Source organism: Lissotriton helveticus, chromosome 1_1 (assembly GCF_964261635.1).
Source record: "Lissotriton helveticus chromosome 1_1, aLisHel1.1, whole genome shotgun sequence".
Lineage (NCBI taxonomy): Eukaryota > Metazoa > Chordata > Amphibia > Caudata > Salamandridae > Lissotriton > Lissotriton helveticus.
Window position 1 is genome coordinate 1,602,019,524 of NC_136057.1, and position 18,251 is coordinate 1,602,037,774.

Sequence of the window (18,251 nt, forward strand, 5' to 3'; positions counted from 1 at the left end):
CTCCGGTGTCTGCGATTATACTGCCCCATGTTACTCCTCTGTCTACGCATATATGGCCCCATGTTACTCTGCTGTCTGGGCTTATACTGCCCCATGTTACTCCGCTGTCTACGTTTGTACTGCCCCATGTTACTCCAGTGTCTGCACTTATAGTGCCCCAAGTTACTCCGGTTTCTGTGATTACTATATTTTTCCTTTCTCTGTGAATGCCTGGCACGCACTTTCTATGATGAAATTGTGGATAAGTCAATAAGAAAGGGGCACAAATGGATGCTGCAGTGTTTCAAAGCTCTCGCTGTGACAATAAATGCATGAACCGTTGACAGTCACGTGACATTGCCTAAGTCAGGATTTTGAATCAATATGAAAGAAAAATCTTGAAACACAACTACTCTTTCACATTTTTACTAAGGGCATGATGTCATTTTTATGTGTGATGCATTACTGTGTATGCTTGTGGGTGTTTACGTACATGTATTTGTGTATGCATGTGTCTATCAACGTGTATGTGTATGAATATGTGTACTAATGTATGTCTGTGGGTGGGTGTGTGTATCGGTATGTGTATCTCTCTTCACCTATCCCTGGTTCCACGTGCAAAGGCCATAACCTTGCCGTGACGGAGAAGACGCACCTGTCATATCCAGACTTATGTACCAAGAATAGGCAAATATTCAGGCCCATGTGTTTGGAGCACGGTTACGGAATACACACACATCTGTACATAAGCGTGTGTATGGGTCAGGGCAAGGGAAGAGTATAAAGGGCGGAGTCTCAGTGAGTCCCCTTGGGATCTGACGCCCCCCAGCGTCGACGAGCCGCATTAGCTTTGGAAATGCTCTTAAAAGCAGGCTCAGTGCAGACGGAGGGTAGGGAGTGCCGCGCGTTGTAATGCGGGGGTGGTGGGGTCCGCAGACCTTTGAAGTGCGCTGCCAACGCCTTCCACCTGCGAGAGGGAGGCACAAGTCCTTGGCCGGGATAACCCTGAAGCGGCTCTCATAATTGCCGAGGCGAGTGCGGGTGGACCCAGGAATGTTGGCTGTTGACAGCGAAACAATGACGGCAAAGGAAAAAAAAAATGTAACGGTCGGGAGTTTAGATTCGCACTACGCAATGAAGCATGAAAGAATGTCCTGGTGTGTTTTGTCTTACAAAGGGGGTGCCTGGCGTCTCACTCGAGAGGTCCTTTCGTATATCTACATTTCACCAGTGCGAGGTTCCCGATCAACATTCGCAATTCTAGGAATTAATGAGGGCCAGACGTACGACACATTTGACCGACGGGCCGTTTACGACTGGTAAAATGCATTTTCTTATGGACCAACCCTATTTTGAGAGTCGGTAACCTTAAAGGGTTCCCTTCCTAACAGCAAATCACACTAATATGCATGAATGTTTTGCGACCTGAAATGCAGCCACAAAACATTCGCAGATTGCTACCTATTTCAAATTTGTAGTACGCAATTCACAAAAGGTTAGGGGTCGCCAAGCGACCCCTTCACACTTGTGTGGGCACCAACATTATTTTAAGAGCAGGCTGTGTCCCACAGACCACCCCCTACTAAAAAAAAAAAAAAATGAAAAGGTAGGTTTTCATTTTTCTTTTTGAAATGCATCTTGTTTTCCTTTATTGAAAACGATCTTCATTTCAATAAAAACAATTGCTTTATTTAAAAAGCTATCACAGACACAGTGGTCTGATGACTCCAGCAGGCCACTATCCCTGTGATTACAAGCCATTCACAATGGGTCGCAAATTGCGACTTGTGACCCCATTGAGAATCGCTAAATGTGTCGGAGACACATTAGTACATTGCATTTTGGTTGTCCATCTGCCCTAGAGGTTGGTAAAACAGCAGGGTCAAGGTCTTTACCAAGGATATCCAAAGCAGGCGCACAAGAGCCACAGTTATGCCAGATTTTCAAGATATTCACACACAGTAAACTTATAAAGCTTAGGGGCCATATGTATCAAGATACCCATTTGCGAATCTCAAATAGCGATTTTTAAGAAATCGCTATTAGAGAATCGTAAATGGGTATGTATGTACAAAATCGCATTTTTTTGCGATTTCTTAAAATTCCTTAATTGTGATTAGCAAATTGCGAATCGCAATTAAGGAATACTTTCCCATTCATTTTTATGGGCCAGAAGGCCCATAGGAACGAATGGGAAGTTATTCTCAATTTGCGATTCGCGATTTGCTAATCGCAAATTGAGAATAATTTCAAGGGTGCAGGGGTGTCCAAAGGACACCCTGTTGCACCCCTGAAATATGCATGGGTGCACATGTGGCGCTCATACATGCCCTAAGGGCATGTATGTGCGTCACATGGCACTTTGAAAAATGCAAACATTTGCATTTTTCAAGGAATTCGCAACTTAACACCAACTAGAAGTTGGTGGTAATTTGCGATTCCTTAAGGACATTTTGCAATTTTTTTTGCTTCATACATTGCTATTAAGGAATCGCAAAATTTGCGATTCCTTAAATGCAATTGCAAAATAAGGAATCACAAATTTTGTGATTCCTTATTTTGCACCAGATTTTGCTTAATACATACCATTTAGCAAATTCGCATTCGCAAAGGCCTAAATTCTCTGAATTTTGGCCTTTGCGAATGTAATTTGGTTGATACATATGGCCCATAGTCTTTTAAATGGGACAGTTTACATAGCCATTGATTGTTTTGAAAAACTGGCATGAAACTTGTCTTCCTGGGCATACAGTGGGAAAGAAGTTAATAGTATTAGCATGGATCCAGGAGGCCTTGGATACTTTCTTACTGACACATTTTTGGATGTTTTGATTTATAGTTTGCCGTCATTTGTAGTGTTACTTCAGGCCACAAGCATTGGCGGCTCCTCTGCTAAGGCGGACGAGCGTCGCACCAATGCTTTTAAGCAGTTCGAAGGGGAAATATAAAATGATAATAACTTTGTGTTATTATCATTTTATGCTGTTACCTGCTGCTTTGCCTGCGGGTGGATGAGCGGGGCTGCTCTGCTCATGGAGCAGGGCAGGGAAGGAGTGGTTTGCCCACTCCTTTGTGCGCAATGACTGTTTTGTTGGCCCTCTCGGGCCGCCCAAATCAGTCATGCACACTTTCCCCATTCTCCATTCAGGCTGCATTACAGCCTGCATGGAGAACATGCCCAGGCCCACATTCCCTGAAGGAGCGTCGAACCAGGACGCTCAAAACCAATCTCAAAGCTGCAATGCAGCGTTGCGATTCATCAAGGGAGCCTGGGTGTTACCACTCACTTCGCTGCATTGCAGTGTTGTGATTGGTTAGTGGGACCCACTTCCTGTTCCCCAGTGTGCACGAAGAGAGCAGGAGCAGAGATATGGGACCCAGCTAGCGGCAAGGAAAGTTTATCTTTAAAAAAAAACATTTCTATTTACACCATGCGTGACCCTCTCCCCTGCCACCCCCCTTGTGCGATACCCCTGCCTCGCCACCCACAAGCCATGCCAGTCGCCACTGGCCACAAGATCTCTCTAACTAAGCCAGCACCTTCTGTCCCTTTCTTTAGGGCTTCAGTTTAGGAGATTTTTCAGAGATTTCCTGTAGAAAGTGTCAGACTCAGAACAACTAGGTAACATTCCCATTTTCAAAGGTGTGTGACAAAGAAAGATACTTTCTGTCTCTCAATTCCCTTTAGTTAGAACTTGCTGTTAAGGGCAGCGGTCTCCCTCTAACAAGGTGCCACCTTCCACACAGATCCTGTTACAAGACAATCAAATGGTTAGAGCCCCACCTTTATATAGAACCCCACTTTTATATAGAAACGTCAGATAACTGAAAGTTCGAAGTTTTGTAACCGTCTACTTAAAAATGGGCTCAGAACAATGTATGTCTGGGATATTATCAAAACATATTTTATTATTAATAAATAGCAAAATTTAAAAACATGAAAAAAACATCAAATTGCTTCCCAAATTCATCTAAACACGCACATATTTTGTCTATAAAAAATCCACATCATATCATTCACCTCCTGCACTATACATTTCCTCATACATACATCTTACCTAGACATACAGACAATGTGCATGCATATTACTGTGGCAATTGATTCTTTAATACAGTGTTCCTGGGCTTGTTTTATAGGTATAAATACATACATTCTATAGCTCATGCAATATTATTTTAACATTGGTAGAATAAATCTCTTGTTTTCCAGTGGTGTTAGGTCTCTATGCGTGTGTTGGCGAAACATGCCTTCATCAGGAAAAGCACAATTTCTTTAAAAAAAATTCAACGGAACCTGTAATTACATAATACATTGGTGAGAGCCCTACAAGTACTGAAATCTAACTCTTTACAGCTAAGCCTCCGGGTTTTTAATCAATGGCTACATACAAAAGCTAGACCCAACACAAATGAATATTACACTGTGTATCATATAGTCAAAGAGGAAGGAAAAGAAAGCCTCAATATCAATACAGCTTTCCTTCACCCAATGCTCTCCACAAAAGTAGTGAATATGACAGACATTCCTGTCCTGGAAAGGCCAAAAAGAACCCCAATATGAAAAGACTCTTTTTTCAAAAAAATAAAAAATAGAATGAAAAAATGATTTAAATGAAAAAAGAAAAGGAAGAGCTCAGGAGATGTCGCCGACATGCTGTGGTGATATAAATATCACTTCGGAATATATGCATGCACTTGCACCAAAGGCGGACCTAAGAGAGAGGGAAGGCATTGACATACAATGGGTCACTTACTGAGTCGGTGTGACCAAAGGGTGTGCAGGGCATTATTACAATCACTTACCGTATTGGCAGATGAGCAAAAATGACCCCCTGCAGAGCCTGTAGGCGCTACGATGTGGTTAAAATGACGGTAACAAAGCAAATTACATCCTAAGAGATCCTAAGGAACAAAATGGAAATTACCAAAGGTAATATCGTAATGGCGTCATGTGAATGTTTAAAAATAGTGGAAACATACCCAAGATTCCAGGAGATGTCAAGCTCGTAATGGGCTGTCCCTGTTGCACTTTTTTGTGTCCAATAAATAAATACATTTGCCCAGAAAATTAATAGGGGGATGACCATACATACAGAAATGGTTGGAAAATAAAATAGATTGAACATTATAGTTAAATCCCAACAGTCCCACAGAAATGTCAAACCTCCATAATGATAACCAGGGTGGCCCGCTGCCGAGGTGGACCCATGAATGTGAAAAGTTGGTAATCAAATATAGAAGCGCAAGTGATGTCACAAGTCATTTAAAATAGACACTTGCTGTCTAGGTCGCTATGCCATTAAAGTGTTTATTTTTAAGCAAACTATATACTACACGAGCAAGCTGGTGTCTCATAGTGCTCATAAAGAGCATTAGTTCCTTCACTAACTATAAAGTGAGGGGAGAGCAGAGGCTTATACATGAACTGCTGATAATCAATCAGGAGTTTGTATTGTGAGGCTACTCACCCGTGAGGGTCTCAAGGTGCTGGGGGGAGTGCGGGGGCTGCTGGGCCGTCTGGGTGTGGAGGTTCAGTCGAAGAGCCAGGTCTTGAGGTCCTTCCTGAATTGGGTCAACGGCACGGATTGTCTGCGGTGGAGGGGCAGGGTGTTCCAGGTCCTGGCGGTGAGGTAGGAGAGGGATCTTCCTCCGGTTCTGGTCTTGTGGATCTGTGGGACGGGGGCCAGGGCAAATAGGGCGGAGCTGAATTGTCTGGCGGGTGCGTGGAATGCAAGGTGGTGGTTCAGATATTCTGGTCTTGCATCATGGAGAGCTTTGTAGGCATGTCTGAGGAACTTGACGGTGATCCTTTTGTGGATTGGGAGCCAGTGGAGTTTTCAGGGGTGTCATGCTATGTGACTGCTGAGGGGGAGGTCGAGGGCCAGTCTGGCTGCGGCATTTTGGACGTTCTGTAGTTTCCTGAGCTGTTTCTTGGTGACGCTGGCGTAGAGTGAGTTGATGTTGTCAAGTCTGCTGGTAATGAGTGAATGGGTGACCGTCTTTCTGGATTTTGTGGGGATCCATATAAATGTCTTTCAGAGCAGGGCATGTGGAAGCAGGATGAGGGTACTGCGTTGATTTGGTGTTTCATTGTGAGCAAGGTGATCAGTATGATATAGAGGTTGCGTGCGTTGTCCGTAGGGGTGGGAGGGTATCCTAGTGCAGTGGGCCACCAGGAGTCATCCCAGTCTGAGGGAGCGGGTCCCATGATAAGTACTTCAGTCTTATCCGAGTTGCGTTTGAGGCAGCGGTCTTTCATCTAGGTAGCAACCGTCTTCATTCCTCCGTGAAAGTTGATTTTGGCGACTGTGGGGTCGTTGGTGAGGGAGACGACCAGCAGGGTGTCGTCAGCGTAGGAGACAATGTTGAGTCTGTGACTTCTGATGATGGCGGCGAGGGGGGCCATGTGGACGTTGAAGAGGGTGGGGCTCAGGGAGGAGCCCTGGGTCACTTTGCAGCTGACCTCTGTAGGTTCTGAGTGGAACGGGGGTAGTCTGACTCGCTGTGTTCGGCCAGTAAAGAAGGAGTGGATCCGGCCCAGTGCCTTGTCACGGATCCCGGCTTTGTGGAGTCTCGTGATTATGTTGTGGTGGGAGACGGTGTTGAAGGCAGCCGAGCGGTCCAGTAAGATGAGGTCTGTTATTTCGCTCCGGCCGAGAGGGAGCGGATGTTATTGGTGGCGGTGAGGAGTGCAGGCTTGTGCTGTGGTTCCTTCGAAAGTCGGATTGGGAGGTGTCCAGACTTGGTTTTCTTAGATGAACTTGGAGAGTTGGGCGTTGATGGCCTTCTCCAGTAATGGATCTTTTATAGATTCACATGCTTGAATCTTCCCCATTGTCATGGTGGGAGTCCCACGGTAACAGTAAAACAGCAGTACAAAGCTAAAAAGACATTCTCCCTTGAGAATCAACAGTATTTAGTAACCTGTTAACCTCATTAAGGAACATCCAAACTCCATCCAATCACATCGCAGACCACTGAGTATCCATCCCCTGCAGAGCCACCATGCCTCATATTTCTTACCACACGTGTGTTAGGGAGTCTCCCTGAGCTCTGCTCAGTCACAGTGTTTCTACTTTGAACTCATTAACTGGCAGTTCTCTTTCCTCAACCTTCTCTTCAACTGAGGTGATGCTAGAAAGTGAGTTTTCTGCTCATTTTCTGTATTTTCTACAGAATGTCAGAGTCTAAAAAAGTGATGTTCAGACCCTGAAAGACTTGTGAAAAGTCCAGGCTGTTCTCAGAGGATCCTCATAAGGAGTGCTTATATTGCCTTTATCCAGAGCACAAGCCTAAATACTGTAAGCACTGCCGGACTTTTTTTTCAAAAACCCTCAAAGACCGTGAGGGAAGGCTTCTTATTTGGCTTCAGAAAAAAAATCTATGAGGGATTCTGACTCAGAGAGTGAAGAAAGGCCTCATTCCTCCTCAAAGAAAAGAAAGGAAGAAGATCCTTCTTCTGGTTAGAGAGATCTGGAAAACCAATGATCAATGAGCAAGGAGTCTTCAGAGGAAAAGAGAAGTAAAAAAGAGCAACTTGTCTCTTGTCATACCCAAAAAAGATTTGCCTCTGCTCCTCCTCTGCACCACTTACTCCCTCACAAAAAAATCCGCCTGTCATTGGACCCTTTGACAAGGCATTCTCTGCCTACGACAGTCGAAAGGAAGACTCCGTCGATGGTTTCGTCAGCGACATCAACAACATCAATGGTGAAGACAACGACGGCTTTCTCGTCGACAAAGACGGAAGTAGTGATGTCGGCGGCGGCTTCGGTGAGGAGTGCGTCGTCGACGAGAGCTTCACCGTCAACGGTCCAATTGTATGCTGCACCGTCGACGGGCATCTCCACCCTGTCGACAGATACTTCCACGCCATCGTCACAGTCCCTGGTGAGGATTCCGGCGACCATCCCATTGACGTGGAAAATGGAAATACCAGTCTCAAAATCCGTTTTACAAGACTTTTCAAAAATATCTCCTCTGACTCCTTCTCACCTCCTGATTTTCAGGAATCGGAGGGATGAAGGTCGTTTGGCCCAGCCTACAGCCCCTCTCAACTGAGAGTGAAGTGCCAGGAATCTGATGAAGAGGACCAGCCAGATAATCCTTCGACTTACTTTGAGGGTGACTATTACTTTTCAGAGAGGTGCTTTGGTGCGCAACCCCTGGATACCGTCCACGAGCACTACCTATATTATGAGCAGGTGGAGGAATTTCATCAAGAACCCTCCATTAATGTGCCCATGTCACTAGTCACACACTTACGTTTCATGCTAGATGACTACTACAAGAGATTCCCTGAAGCCAATGTGGCCCAAAAATCAGTTTCTCGCCAGGAGGAGCCTGCCATGACTCCAGTTCAGGAACCTCCACTGGCTCCACTGAAACAGAAGTCCTTACCTCCTCTGCAGACCTCAACTAGGGCATCGGACAGTGAAGACCATCAATTGGAAGAGGGAGAGATACAAGTGGACACTGATGTCCATGACGAGTGGATGGACTATTTAGTGCACACACCGCCTTCTCATCGGCGGCTTCCACGATCTGCTTGAGAGTGCTTCAAAATGCTTCGATCGTCCTATCTCCGTCAAGCAAGCGGAATGCTTCTTGTACGATTTTAAGGCATCCACTTAATGTTCGGTTAGGGCAATCCCTATTATCGACTGCTTGTGGCAGGAAGGTATCAAGCTGATGAAAAATCCAGCGTCTGTGCTAGCAGTCATTCCAAAGCTGGATAAGAAGTACCGGGCGCCAGAAGACCCTCCAACATGTCTCATTGGCCATCCGAAGCCTGGTTCGGTAATAATGCAGGCGGCTCAGAGAAGATCAAAAATCCTGCTTCTCCATGTGCCACACAGCCAGACAAAGGCGGTCGAAGGTTGGACAATATTGGAAAGAGATTCTCCGCGCTGGCTGCTACAGCCATCAGAGCTTCCAATGCAATGGCTATTCTTGGAAGGTACAATAGGCAGATCTGGTCGGACATTGTGCCTTTTTTGGAATTCCTGCCGAAAGATAAGAAAAATGAGGCAAAGGAAATCCTTTCAGAGGGTGAGAGAGCTTCATCGGAAGCCTTTAATGTGGCTATGGACATTGCCTCCACCGCGTTTAGGCAGATAGCTGGTGCCTGTAACGGAGTGAGGCGGAATGTATCCGAGGAGTGGTGGGCTCCCGGAAATGACCCTGTTGTGCCTCCTTCCTTACAGAGGGACCCCTGGGAGACCGGACTGGACGACCTGGATGAGGAACACGGCGCCTTTAAGTGGGCGTTCTCGGAGGAGGAGGAGACCACTCCTCCTGTGTACGTCAGTGAGCTCGGACTGGTTAAATCACAGGAAGTAATGCACGAGGGGAGTGACATCACCCCGGAGGAGGAGAAGGCGAGGAGCGGCGACGGAGAGCGGTTTGGAAGGAGAGAAGAAGGCGATTGCGGAGGACAACGAAGAAACCCCGAGGAACATCCCGGAGGAGGAGAAGACGAGACCAACGGTGTGCCAGGAGGCCAACGACCCCGTGAGCCGCCGTGCCACTCTCCCAGGGGAGGAGCGTGGCTGACCCAGGTACGGCAGCGTATGGCGGTGTGGGCGGGAAGAAAGCTTGTGTAAATAGAGTAAATAGCCCCGTGTTCGTTTGTCCCGCGTCTTCCCCTTCCTACTGTTTCCTTTACCCCGCGTTTAACCCTCACCTCCTGTAGCCTCCCCACGTCACCGACAGTAGTTGAGCTGCACGTTGAACACTGGTGACCCCCTCCCTACCTCACTACACACGGTCCCAAAAGGTGCACTCCCCGGAAGACAGCTGAACTAACGGTTCCCTCTCTGTTGGTCTTCCTTTTCATGGGATCCGGAGCGGCGAGCCGTCCTCCCTGACCAGACCTAGAAGAAAAAGCCCGGGGACCTGAAAACGGAGAAGCGAACACCCCTGCTGCCAAAACGGATCCCAGCCAGTTTGCCAGGGAAAGACTCACATTTAGAACCAGGAGAACTTTAATGCTCAATTCAAAACGTGCAATCACAATAAAACCCTCTTTGCCTGCAAGACCTGGTGTCCATCTCGTCCCTAACGTGCAACCTGGTACAACCATTAGACCTGACCCCGACCCTACTACAAGTGCTCCCATCAACCCTGGTCCACCAGCCCAGGTTACATGTGCCATAGTGTTTTGCAGGCACGGTTGACTGAAAGCTACTACTTTTCGACCAGAAATCCAGGCAAAGGTGCTGAGCATGCCATTTGATGGCGAGAATCTGTTCGGTAAGAATGTTGATGAGGCACTCCGAGCTATCAAATCCAACACAGATACTGTGAAATCCTTAGCCAATTTACAACAGAAAAGGTTCTCTTCCTTTTGGGGAAGAGGAAGAGGAAGAGGCCAGTTTGCAGCTCGGTCCCAGCCTCAACAGCGTTTTCAGCCCTATTACCAACAGGGTTTCCGTCCTCAGTACTCCGCTCAGTCCTTTCGGCAGATGCCTGTATCAACTTACTCCAGAGCTTCAACTCGAAGACGGGAGGTAAATCCCATGACACAGGCAGGAGACAATGAGACTCATCAGGCACCCGCCACTCCAGTCCCACTTCATTCAGCTCAAGACTACTCCAAATTCTTTCTTCAATGGAACTCCATTTCATCCGATAGATGGGTGTTAGATGTTTTCAATCATGGTTACACCCTAGAATTTCTTCAATAACCTCCAGATATCCCCCAAAAAAGACTGCTCACCGCCATCTGGCGCTTCTCAACAAGGAAATAAAACTCCTTCTCGACAAGCTGGCGCTTCTCAAAGAGCAAATAAAACTCCTTCTCGACAAGCAGGCAATCGAGATAGTGCCGCGCAGTCAGCGCAACTTAGGTTTCTATTCCCACTTTTTTCTCATAAAGAAAAAACTGTAAAATGGAGGCAGGTCATGGACCTCAGGTTGTTGAACATGTTCATCAAAAGCCAACCGTTTTGGATGCTGTCGCTCCAGGAGATTCTCCTTCTCTTGGATTCAAGGGATTACATGACCTGTGTGGATCTTCTGGATGCGTACTTTCACATTCCTATTCATCCAAAGCACCGTCATTATCTCAGGTTCCAAGTGGCAGGGTGCCACTACCAGTTCAAGGTGCTGCCCTTTGGGTTAAAGACTGCTCCCCGGGTATTCACCGAATGCTTAGCGCCAGTAGCATGCCTTGCTCCAGTGTTCCGGTCACCAGGTCTTTCCCTACCTGGACGATTGGTTAATCAAGGCTCCGACATTTCATGGTTCAAAAAAGTCCATGAGCACCTGTCTTCACCTTTTTCGCTCTCTAGGTCTCAATCTCAATGAAGAGAAGTCTTCACTCCTTCCTTCCAGGTCTCTGGTGTCTTTGGGAGCGCGATTAGACACCAACCTCTCAATGGCCTTTCCCACAGAAGAAACAATTTCTCGTCTTCTGAAGATGGCTCAGTCCCTTTCTTCAAAAAAGTTAGTTTCTGTGAGGATTTACAAATCGATGTTGGGGATGATGTCACCTTGCATTCTGCTAATTCCTCACTGTTGGTTGCAGATGAGGCCTCTCCAGGAGCATTTCAACGCCCAATGGGTTCAAGCCCAAGGCTCCTTCGAGGACATCATTTCAGTTACACCTCAAATGATCAGGGCGATGTCTTGGTCGAAAGTCAAAAGCAATCTCTCACAATTCCTATCCTTCCTTCCTCCAGAGCCTCTGATTGTCATGACAACGGATGCCTCCATGGAGGGATGGGGTGCTCACCTCCAGGAGCTTCAGGTTCAAGGGAAGTGGTCGGATCAGGAATCTCTTTGCCACATCAACCTGTTGGAGCTGAAGGCATTATTTCTAGGGCTACGTTCCTTCCTTCCAAGGATAAAAGGTTCTTCAATCCTTATCCGCACAGACAACACAACCACAAAGCTTTACCTACAGAAACAAGGAGGGACAAGATCGCCGGCTTTCTGAAATCTGGCTATTTTCCAAACAATGGTTCAAGAGCTAAAATAACAAATTATGGACAAATAAGTGTGAAAACAACTTAAACATAAAAAGGGGAAGACCCCCTTACACAAACATAATTTTGAAATAACCATGTACATAAGTGATTACAAAAATCAATTTAATGCAAAATAAATCTAATACAAAATAAATAGAAAGGGCACTCAGACAGTTACACTAGCACTACATAATGAAAGACACTGACAAGTGTAAACTATGGAAACAGTGGCAGAGAAAAAAAATATACATACAACAATTGACACAATACACAATCTATCAATAGTGTCCTCTTTAAATTAGGCCACGATTTAAGTGTCCACGGCGTTTCGACCTAGAATTGCTTTAGGGGTCATCATCAGGACATTAGACTTCAAGAGTAAAAGCAACCACTTTTTTATGTTCTAGAAAATGGAATATGTACATGGATTTAAAGAATAAACAAATAATACATTTTAAAATGTTCAACACCGAATGTGTGCCCAGGTATCATAAAAGAATTGAAATAACATTAGCGATAGTCCTAGTATATTTAAAGAATATTAAATACCAAGATGCAAGAAATAGAATAGAACCCCTTGCCCAAAAATTTCACGTTGTGCAAAAAAGTTGAACAGAGTGATAAAGAAATGAAAAAAAAGGGGGACAAAAAAGGGGGGAGGAAAACTAATGCGAAAAGGGCAGTAAATCAAGCACACAGGGAGGCAACACCACTCATACTGTATCGGGCCACACTGCCAGAATTTTTGAGGGGAGCCCTACAACGGTAAAAAGGGCAATTAAGGACTACCACACAATTTACAAAAATAATAATAAAAATGAACCCAAGACAAGTGAAAAAATCACCGTACCTGTAGGTATGTCAAGAAGGAATCCCACTGAATGGCGAGTTTTCGCATAAGCCTAATCAGACTCCGGTAGTCAAAATTTTAAGACGGGGTATAAAAATATCCCTTAATCAGGTCACAGAATCACAAGCTGGGTTAATAATTCAATTACTGAAATAAAAAAGAAATAACAAAACTTAGTCAAATGAAAAATCCTAACGGGGATGAAACAATCCAATCCGATCATCACAGTTTGAGTCACTACAGTGGTTCGACATTCCAAATCCAAATCACCCGTGCTTGTAAAGCATTACGTATTTAACTAGTATATAAAAACCACTTAGACCAATAGTGAAGAGGAAACCCAGAATGCAACGATTGCATTAGAAAGAACATCAACAACCCCGACTCGTAAAGGAATTCTTCAGGAAGGAATTTAACCTACCAATGTTCATTCAATAAAGATTTATAATAAGGTTTATAAATCGAAGAAGACCGTAAAGGTAAATTATTTTCCAAAAATGGCGAGATGAAACAGATAAACGCAAATACATTTAAGGAAAACCGTCCATAGTCGGATTGCTAAAAAGGCAATACAGCAAGGCCCACAAGTATAAATACATGACCTACAGCATGATATTGACAAAATGGGGAAAAAAACTAGATAATCCACATAGTATAGTCAGCCATCCACTTAGTTAGAAAGCCCCGTGTGCGGCATCCCGTCGTCAGTTGAGTTCCCGGAAGGAGGAGCAGAATAACGTAATGCATACGCCCGGCTTTTAAAGCGTACCGCCAAAGATATAGAAAGCGGACTGGACCCAGGTAAACTTTTAGCGTCCAACTCCCAGTCATTCAAAAATGGTCAAACATTACTGAAAAATCGTTTGACGTCAATCCAGGTATCAAATCTGGTGCAATGAATTTGGAATTGGTTGATTCACCACAATATATCATTACAGATCCAACACATTCCAGGGGTGCTCAATGAATGGGCCGATTTGCTCAGCTGAGATTCCAAGCAGTGTCACAAATGGGAATTGGACGCCGGTCAACTCAAAATAATTTTTCAGTGTTGGGGTTCGCCATCCCTGGATCTGTTCGCTACATTTCTCAACATAAAATGCAAGTTCTACGGCAGCAGATTCCCTCAACCAGGTTTCCTAGGAACGCCTTCCATTTCTCCTGGGAAGGGACATTTGCCTACGCGTTCCCTCCGTTCCCACTGATACCCAAGGTCCTACAAAAAATGAAACGAGAACCTTGCCACATCATTCTCATTGCCCCGGCGTGGGCAAGGCAATACTGGTTCACAGAGCTGTTTCGCCTATCAGAAGTCTCTCCATTTCGTCTTCATCCTTCAGAAAGTCTACTTTCTATGAACCAGGGGGCCAGGTGATTCATCCGCAAATTCAATCTCTTCACTTGTCGGCCCGGCTCCTCACCACACTAAGTTTGAGGACATAGATCTTTCAGAGGATTTCCGTTCCATTCTTCACAAGGCCCGTGCTCCCTCCACGGTCAAATGTTACTCAACCAAATGGAGAAGATTCTGCTCCTGGTGCGCAAATCACTCATGCCATCCGCTCTCTTAATCTCCGGAGGAGGTTTTGCCATATCCCTTGTCGCTAGCAAAAGCTGGCCTCTCTCATTCCTCAATAAAAGTCAATTTGGCCGCAATTTCAAGGTATAGGAGACATTCAAACCAATCATCCCTATAGACCTGCAGGTTGGTGTAGGAATTCATGAAAAGCCTTTTCAGAGCCTACCTGCCGGTTCAGCCTTCTCCGGTGCTCTAGCAATTGAATATTGTGCTGTCTCATCTCATGAAAGCGTCATTCGAGCCGATTCACAAATGCGACACAAAATTTCTATTTTGGAAGGAGGCTTTTCTCTTAGCCATCACGTCGGCTAGATGTATTAGTGAAATTCAAGCCTTCACAGCTACAGAACCTTACCTTCAATTTCAGCAGGATAGAGTGGTGCTACGCACTAATCCCTTGTTTATACCCAAAGTACCTACCACGTTCCATCTCAATGAACCTGTGGTCCTGCCTTCATTCTTTCCTGCTCCATCGACACCAGCAGAGAGAGCTCTGCATTCCTTGGACATCAAACAATGTTTAAAGTTTTACCTTCAAACAACTAAATCTTTCCGCAAATCTATTCAATTGCTCATCGCCTTCTCTGCCCCTAGGAAGGGTCAGGCTTTGACTAGAGCTTCGATTGCTCACTTGGTTTCTTCTACTATAACATTCTGCCACGAAAGGGCGGGTCATCCTCTTGTTTCCAAAGTGACTGCTCATTCCATAAGAAAGATGGCAACATCCTCGGCCCTGTTTGCCGGCGTGTCCCTGCCAGACATTTGAAGGACAGCGACATGGACAAGTATCCATACCTTTACAAGGCCCTGCTGCCTGGACACTTTACAAAAGAGAGGAATGCTGTGATTGGCCAAGTGGCTCTTCGTCGTCTGTTCACTTAAAGTAGGCCTCAGTTACTGAGGTTTATTAAGAATTCTTATTATCATTATTTTGTTTATTACTATTTTGGTTATTATTATTATCTCTGTCAAATCTTAATTATGTATATATTTAGATATATGCAAAAAAGAAGGAGAGAACTCTGGGTAGTTCTCAAGTTTAGGTGGAAAGCAGCTCCTGTTAGAGCACTCTCAACACCAGCGACACTCTAGATCTGCTCACCTCAAATGTCTGTTTATCTATCAAAGTCTTTAAGCATAGGACTAGCACAGTGCCATCCACACTGAGATAGAAAAGAACAAAGTATTTGCCATTTCTACAGCAAAGTCTTTAAGCATAGGACTAGCACAGTGCTGTCCTTGCCGAGCTGTAAAATGACAAAAGTCATTTATCACTCCAGGCACAGTATTACAGCTTTGAATTGGTAAAATACCAACTCAAGCCAACCTGAAATGAGTAAAAGCAACCCCTGACACAGTGTTTCGCTCTAATTAGAGCTCTTCAGAGAGGTATAGCTTTGTCCAGACACAAGGGAGCACCCAGTATAAGTCAAAATAAAACCCTTTCAAGCATAGAGTGATGCATAAATTATGCAAAGAAGAAGGAGAGAACTCTGGGTAGTTCTCAAGTTTAGGTGGGAAGCAGCTCCTGTTAGAGCACTCTCAACACCAGGCAAGGATCCAATGGGGCTCCTGAGTTGATGCTCTTTATGGTCTTGAGTGTGTCGTCTGTGGCAAGCAGAGTCCAGTTGAGCATGATCTGTTGTGATGCAGCGTGGTTGTGTGTGGTGGTGCCGGGCTGTCGTAGATCTGCCTGATCTTGTGGTGGAAGAAGGTGGCGAGAAGTCTTGGGAGTGTGGGACGTCTGTGGTCTCGCTGTTGTGCCTGGCGAACTCCTTGACGATGGTGAAGAGCGCCTTTTGTTTTGTGTTTGTTGGCATTGATTCTGTCTTGGAAGGCTGTTTTCTTTGTAGTTTTGAGGAGAAGGTGGTGTGCTTTGACAGCAGATTTGAAGGTTGCATAGGATTCTGGGGTTTTGTTATTCCTCCATCTCTTATGAAGTCGCCTGCAGGTACGTCAGGACTCATGGAGGGTGGCACTGAACCAGCTGGCTTTCTTGGAATGTTGCCTGCCTGGTGCCATCTTGAGGGGTTCCAGAGTGTCATCGCAGTTGGAGATCCATTGGTGAAGGTTGCACGATGCAGTGTTGGCATCTGTTGGTGTTGGCAGAGGGGTCTTGCTGTGGAAGTCAACAAGAAGTTCTTCTGTGGCCTTATTCCAGCTGTAATGGGGGAGGGGGTTGATGAGGGCGGTGGCGAAGGCGAGATGCACGCAGTGGTGGTCGGTCCAGAGGAGTTCGGTGGTATGGCTGTAGGTGATGTTCTGGTGGAGAAAACGGGGTCGAGCGCGTGTCAGTCCGTGTGGGTCGGTGCGGTGCCTAGCTGCTTGAGTCCGATGTTGCTGAGGTTCTTTAGTAGGAAGATGGTGTTCTGGTCACTGGGGTTGTCCAGGTGGAAGTTGAGATATCAGAGTAGGATGTAATTGGTGAAGGCGACAGCCTGGGGTGCAATGAGGTCTACAATGGTGTTGTTAAAGGGCTGACCGGAGCCAGGGGGCCTCTAGATGAGGGTGCTGAGCAGGGTGTTGTTGGGGTTGGTCTGGATCTAGAAGTGAAGGTGTTCCATGGTTGTCGTTGGGTTGTTTAAGTGCATGGTCAGTCGGAGGGTGTTCTTGTGGACAATGGCGATGCCCCCTCCTGTTCGGTCGGTGCGGTCCTTGCGGGGGATTTTGAAGCAGTCTGGGATGGCAATGTCTGGTCCTGAACAGGGGTTGGTCTAGGTTTCCGTGAAGAAGGCGATGTCAAGAGAGGCGGTGTTGCAAAGGTTCCAGATTACTGTGGCATGTTTGTGAAGAAATCGCACGTTGAGGGGGATGCAGGTGAGCCGGTCGGGTGCGCTGTTGGATTGCTGGGCGGCGAGGGGATCTAGCGTGTTGGCATGGGTGAAGGTGTGGCTGCAATTCCAGCAGGTGAAAAGTCCATGGGTCTCCTTGAGAGATGCGAGGTGCCGGCGGCATGGCGTCCTGAGTTGAGGGCGAGCAGGGTACTGGCGGTGTAGCAGTGGAAGGTCCGAGAACGAGAGTCCCTGGTGCTGGGCACGGCCCAGGCACAGACAGGAGCAGACGGGCTTGGCTTTGGCGCGCTGCTGCTCTTGGCATCCAGTAAGTAATGCTGCGTGGGGGCTGGACAGGAGGGAGGTGGGAAATGCGCGAATGGTCACAGGAAGGGGGCAGGGCCATGGGGGATTGCAAGGGCGAGGGCAGCAAAAATGAATAAGCAGAGGAAAAACAGAATAAAGGCAGAACCAGAAAAAGAGCTGAAATAAAGGCAAAAACAGAAAAAAAGCAGAAAAGAGATGACAGAGAGGCAGCCCTAGCAGTAGAGCAGTGACATTCTGCCACGACCACCAGGGATGAGGTGCAGACAGGGGCCTGTGGGTAGAAGAGGGCATCCAACTCCTGACCAGCGAGTCAGCAGCAACAACGGGGGCAGGTGCTGCTACCAGGCGGTGCTGCACCGTGAAGGGAGCAAGTCCACTAAAGGTTAGTGAACTGAATACAGTTAGTGGACTGAAAAAGGTGAACTATGCTGAAACTCCATGGATTTCCATGTAACAGTATTGCATGTGCACAACAATGGAGATGGATTTAGGTGACGTTCTAACTTTTAAAAAAAGATGGCTCACCTGTAACAATACATGCAATCAGATATGGAAAAAAGTGCAAGTGTTGGTCCTAATGCTGCCCTCGTCATATGTACATAATGTACTCACCTGTTTGGATGTTGCTGGTTGTCCTGAAGATACCGGCTTGCACAGGAGGATTTCTTCAGATTCTGTCCATTTGCCGAATACAAGTAAAAGGCACCAAGAGTATCTCACTAGGGCATCTGCCTTATATGGTAAATGCAAAAAGAACAAGTGGGGAGTTTAAG

General features: G+C 46.1%; 2 protein-coding genes across 10 annotated transcripts in view; one reads left to right on the plus strand and one right to left on the minus strand.

Annotated features, from left to right (window-relative positions):
• Positions 1-18,251, plus strand: part of AMHR2 (anti-Mullerian hormone receptor type 2) — a 1,194,741-nt gene that overhangs the window by 248,104 nt on the left and 928,386 nt on the right. The gene's annotated exons all lie outside the window — the stretch shown is intronic.
• The window catches only part of LOC144829016 (uncharacterized), a 313,846-nt gene that overhangs the window by 122,816 nt on the left and 172,779 nt on the right, over positions 1-18,251 (minus strand). For all 3 annotated transcript variants that reach the window (XR_013610583.1, XM_078687731.1, XM_078687721.1), the window contains one exon: positions 18,091-18,210. Coding sequence is in view for 2 of the 3 variants with exons in the window: in XM_078687731.1 (XP_078543857.1) it covers positions 18,091-18,210 (120 nt within the window). In the remaining variant the exon portion in view is untranslated. The remainder of the gene's footprint in view (positions 1-18,090; positions 18,211-18,251) is intronic.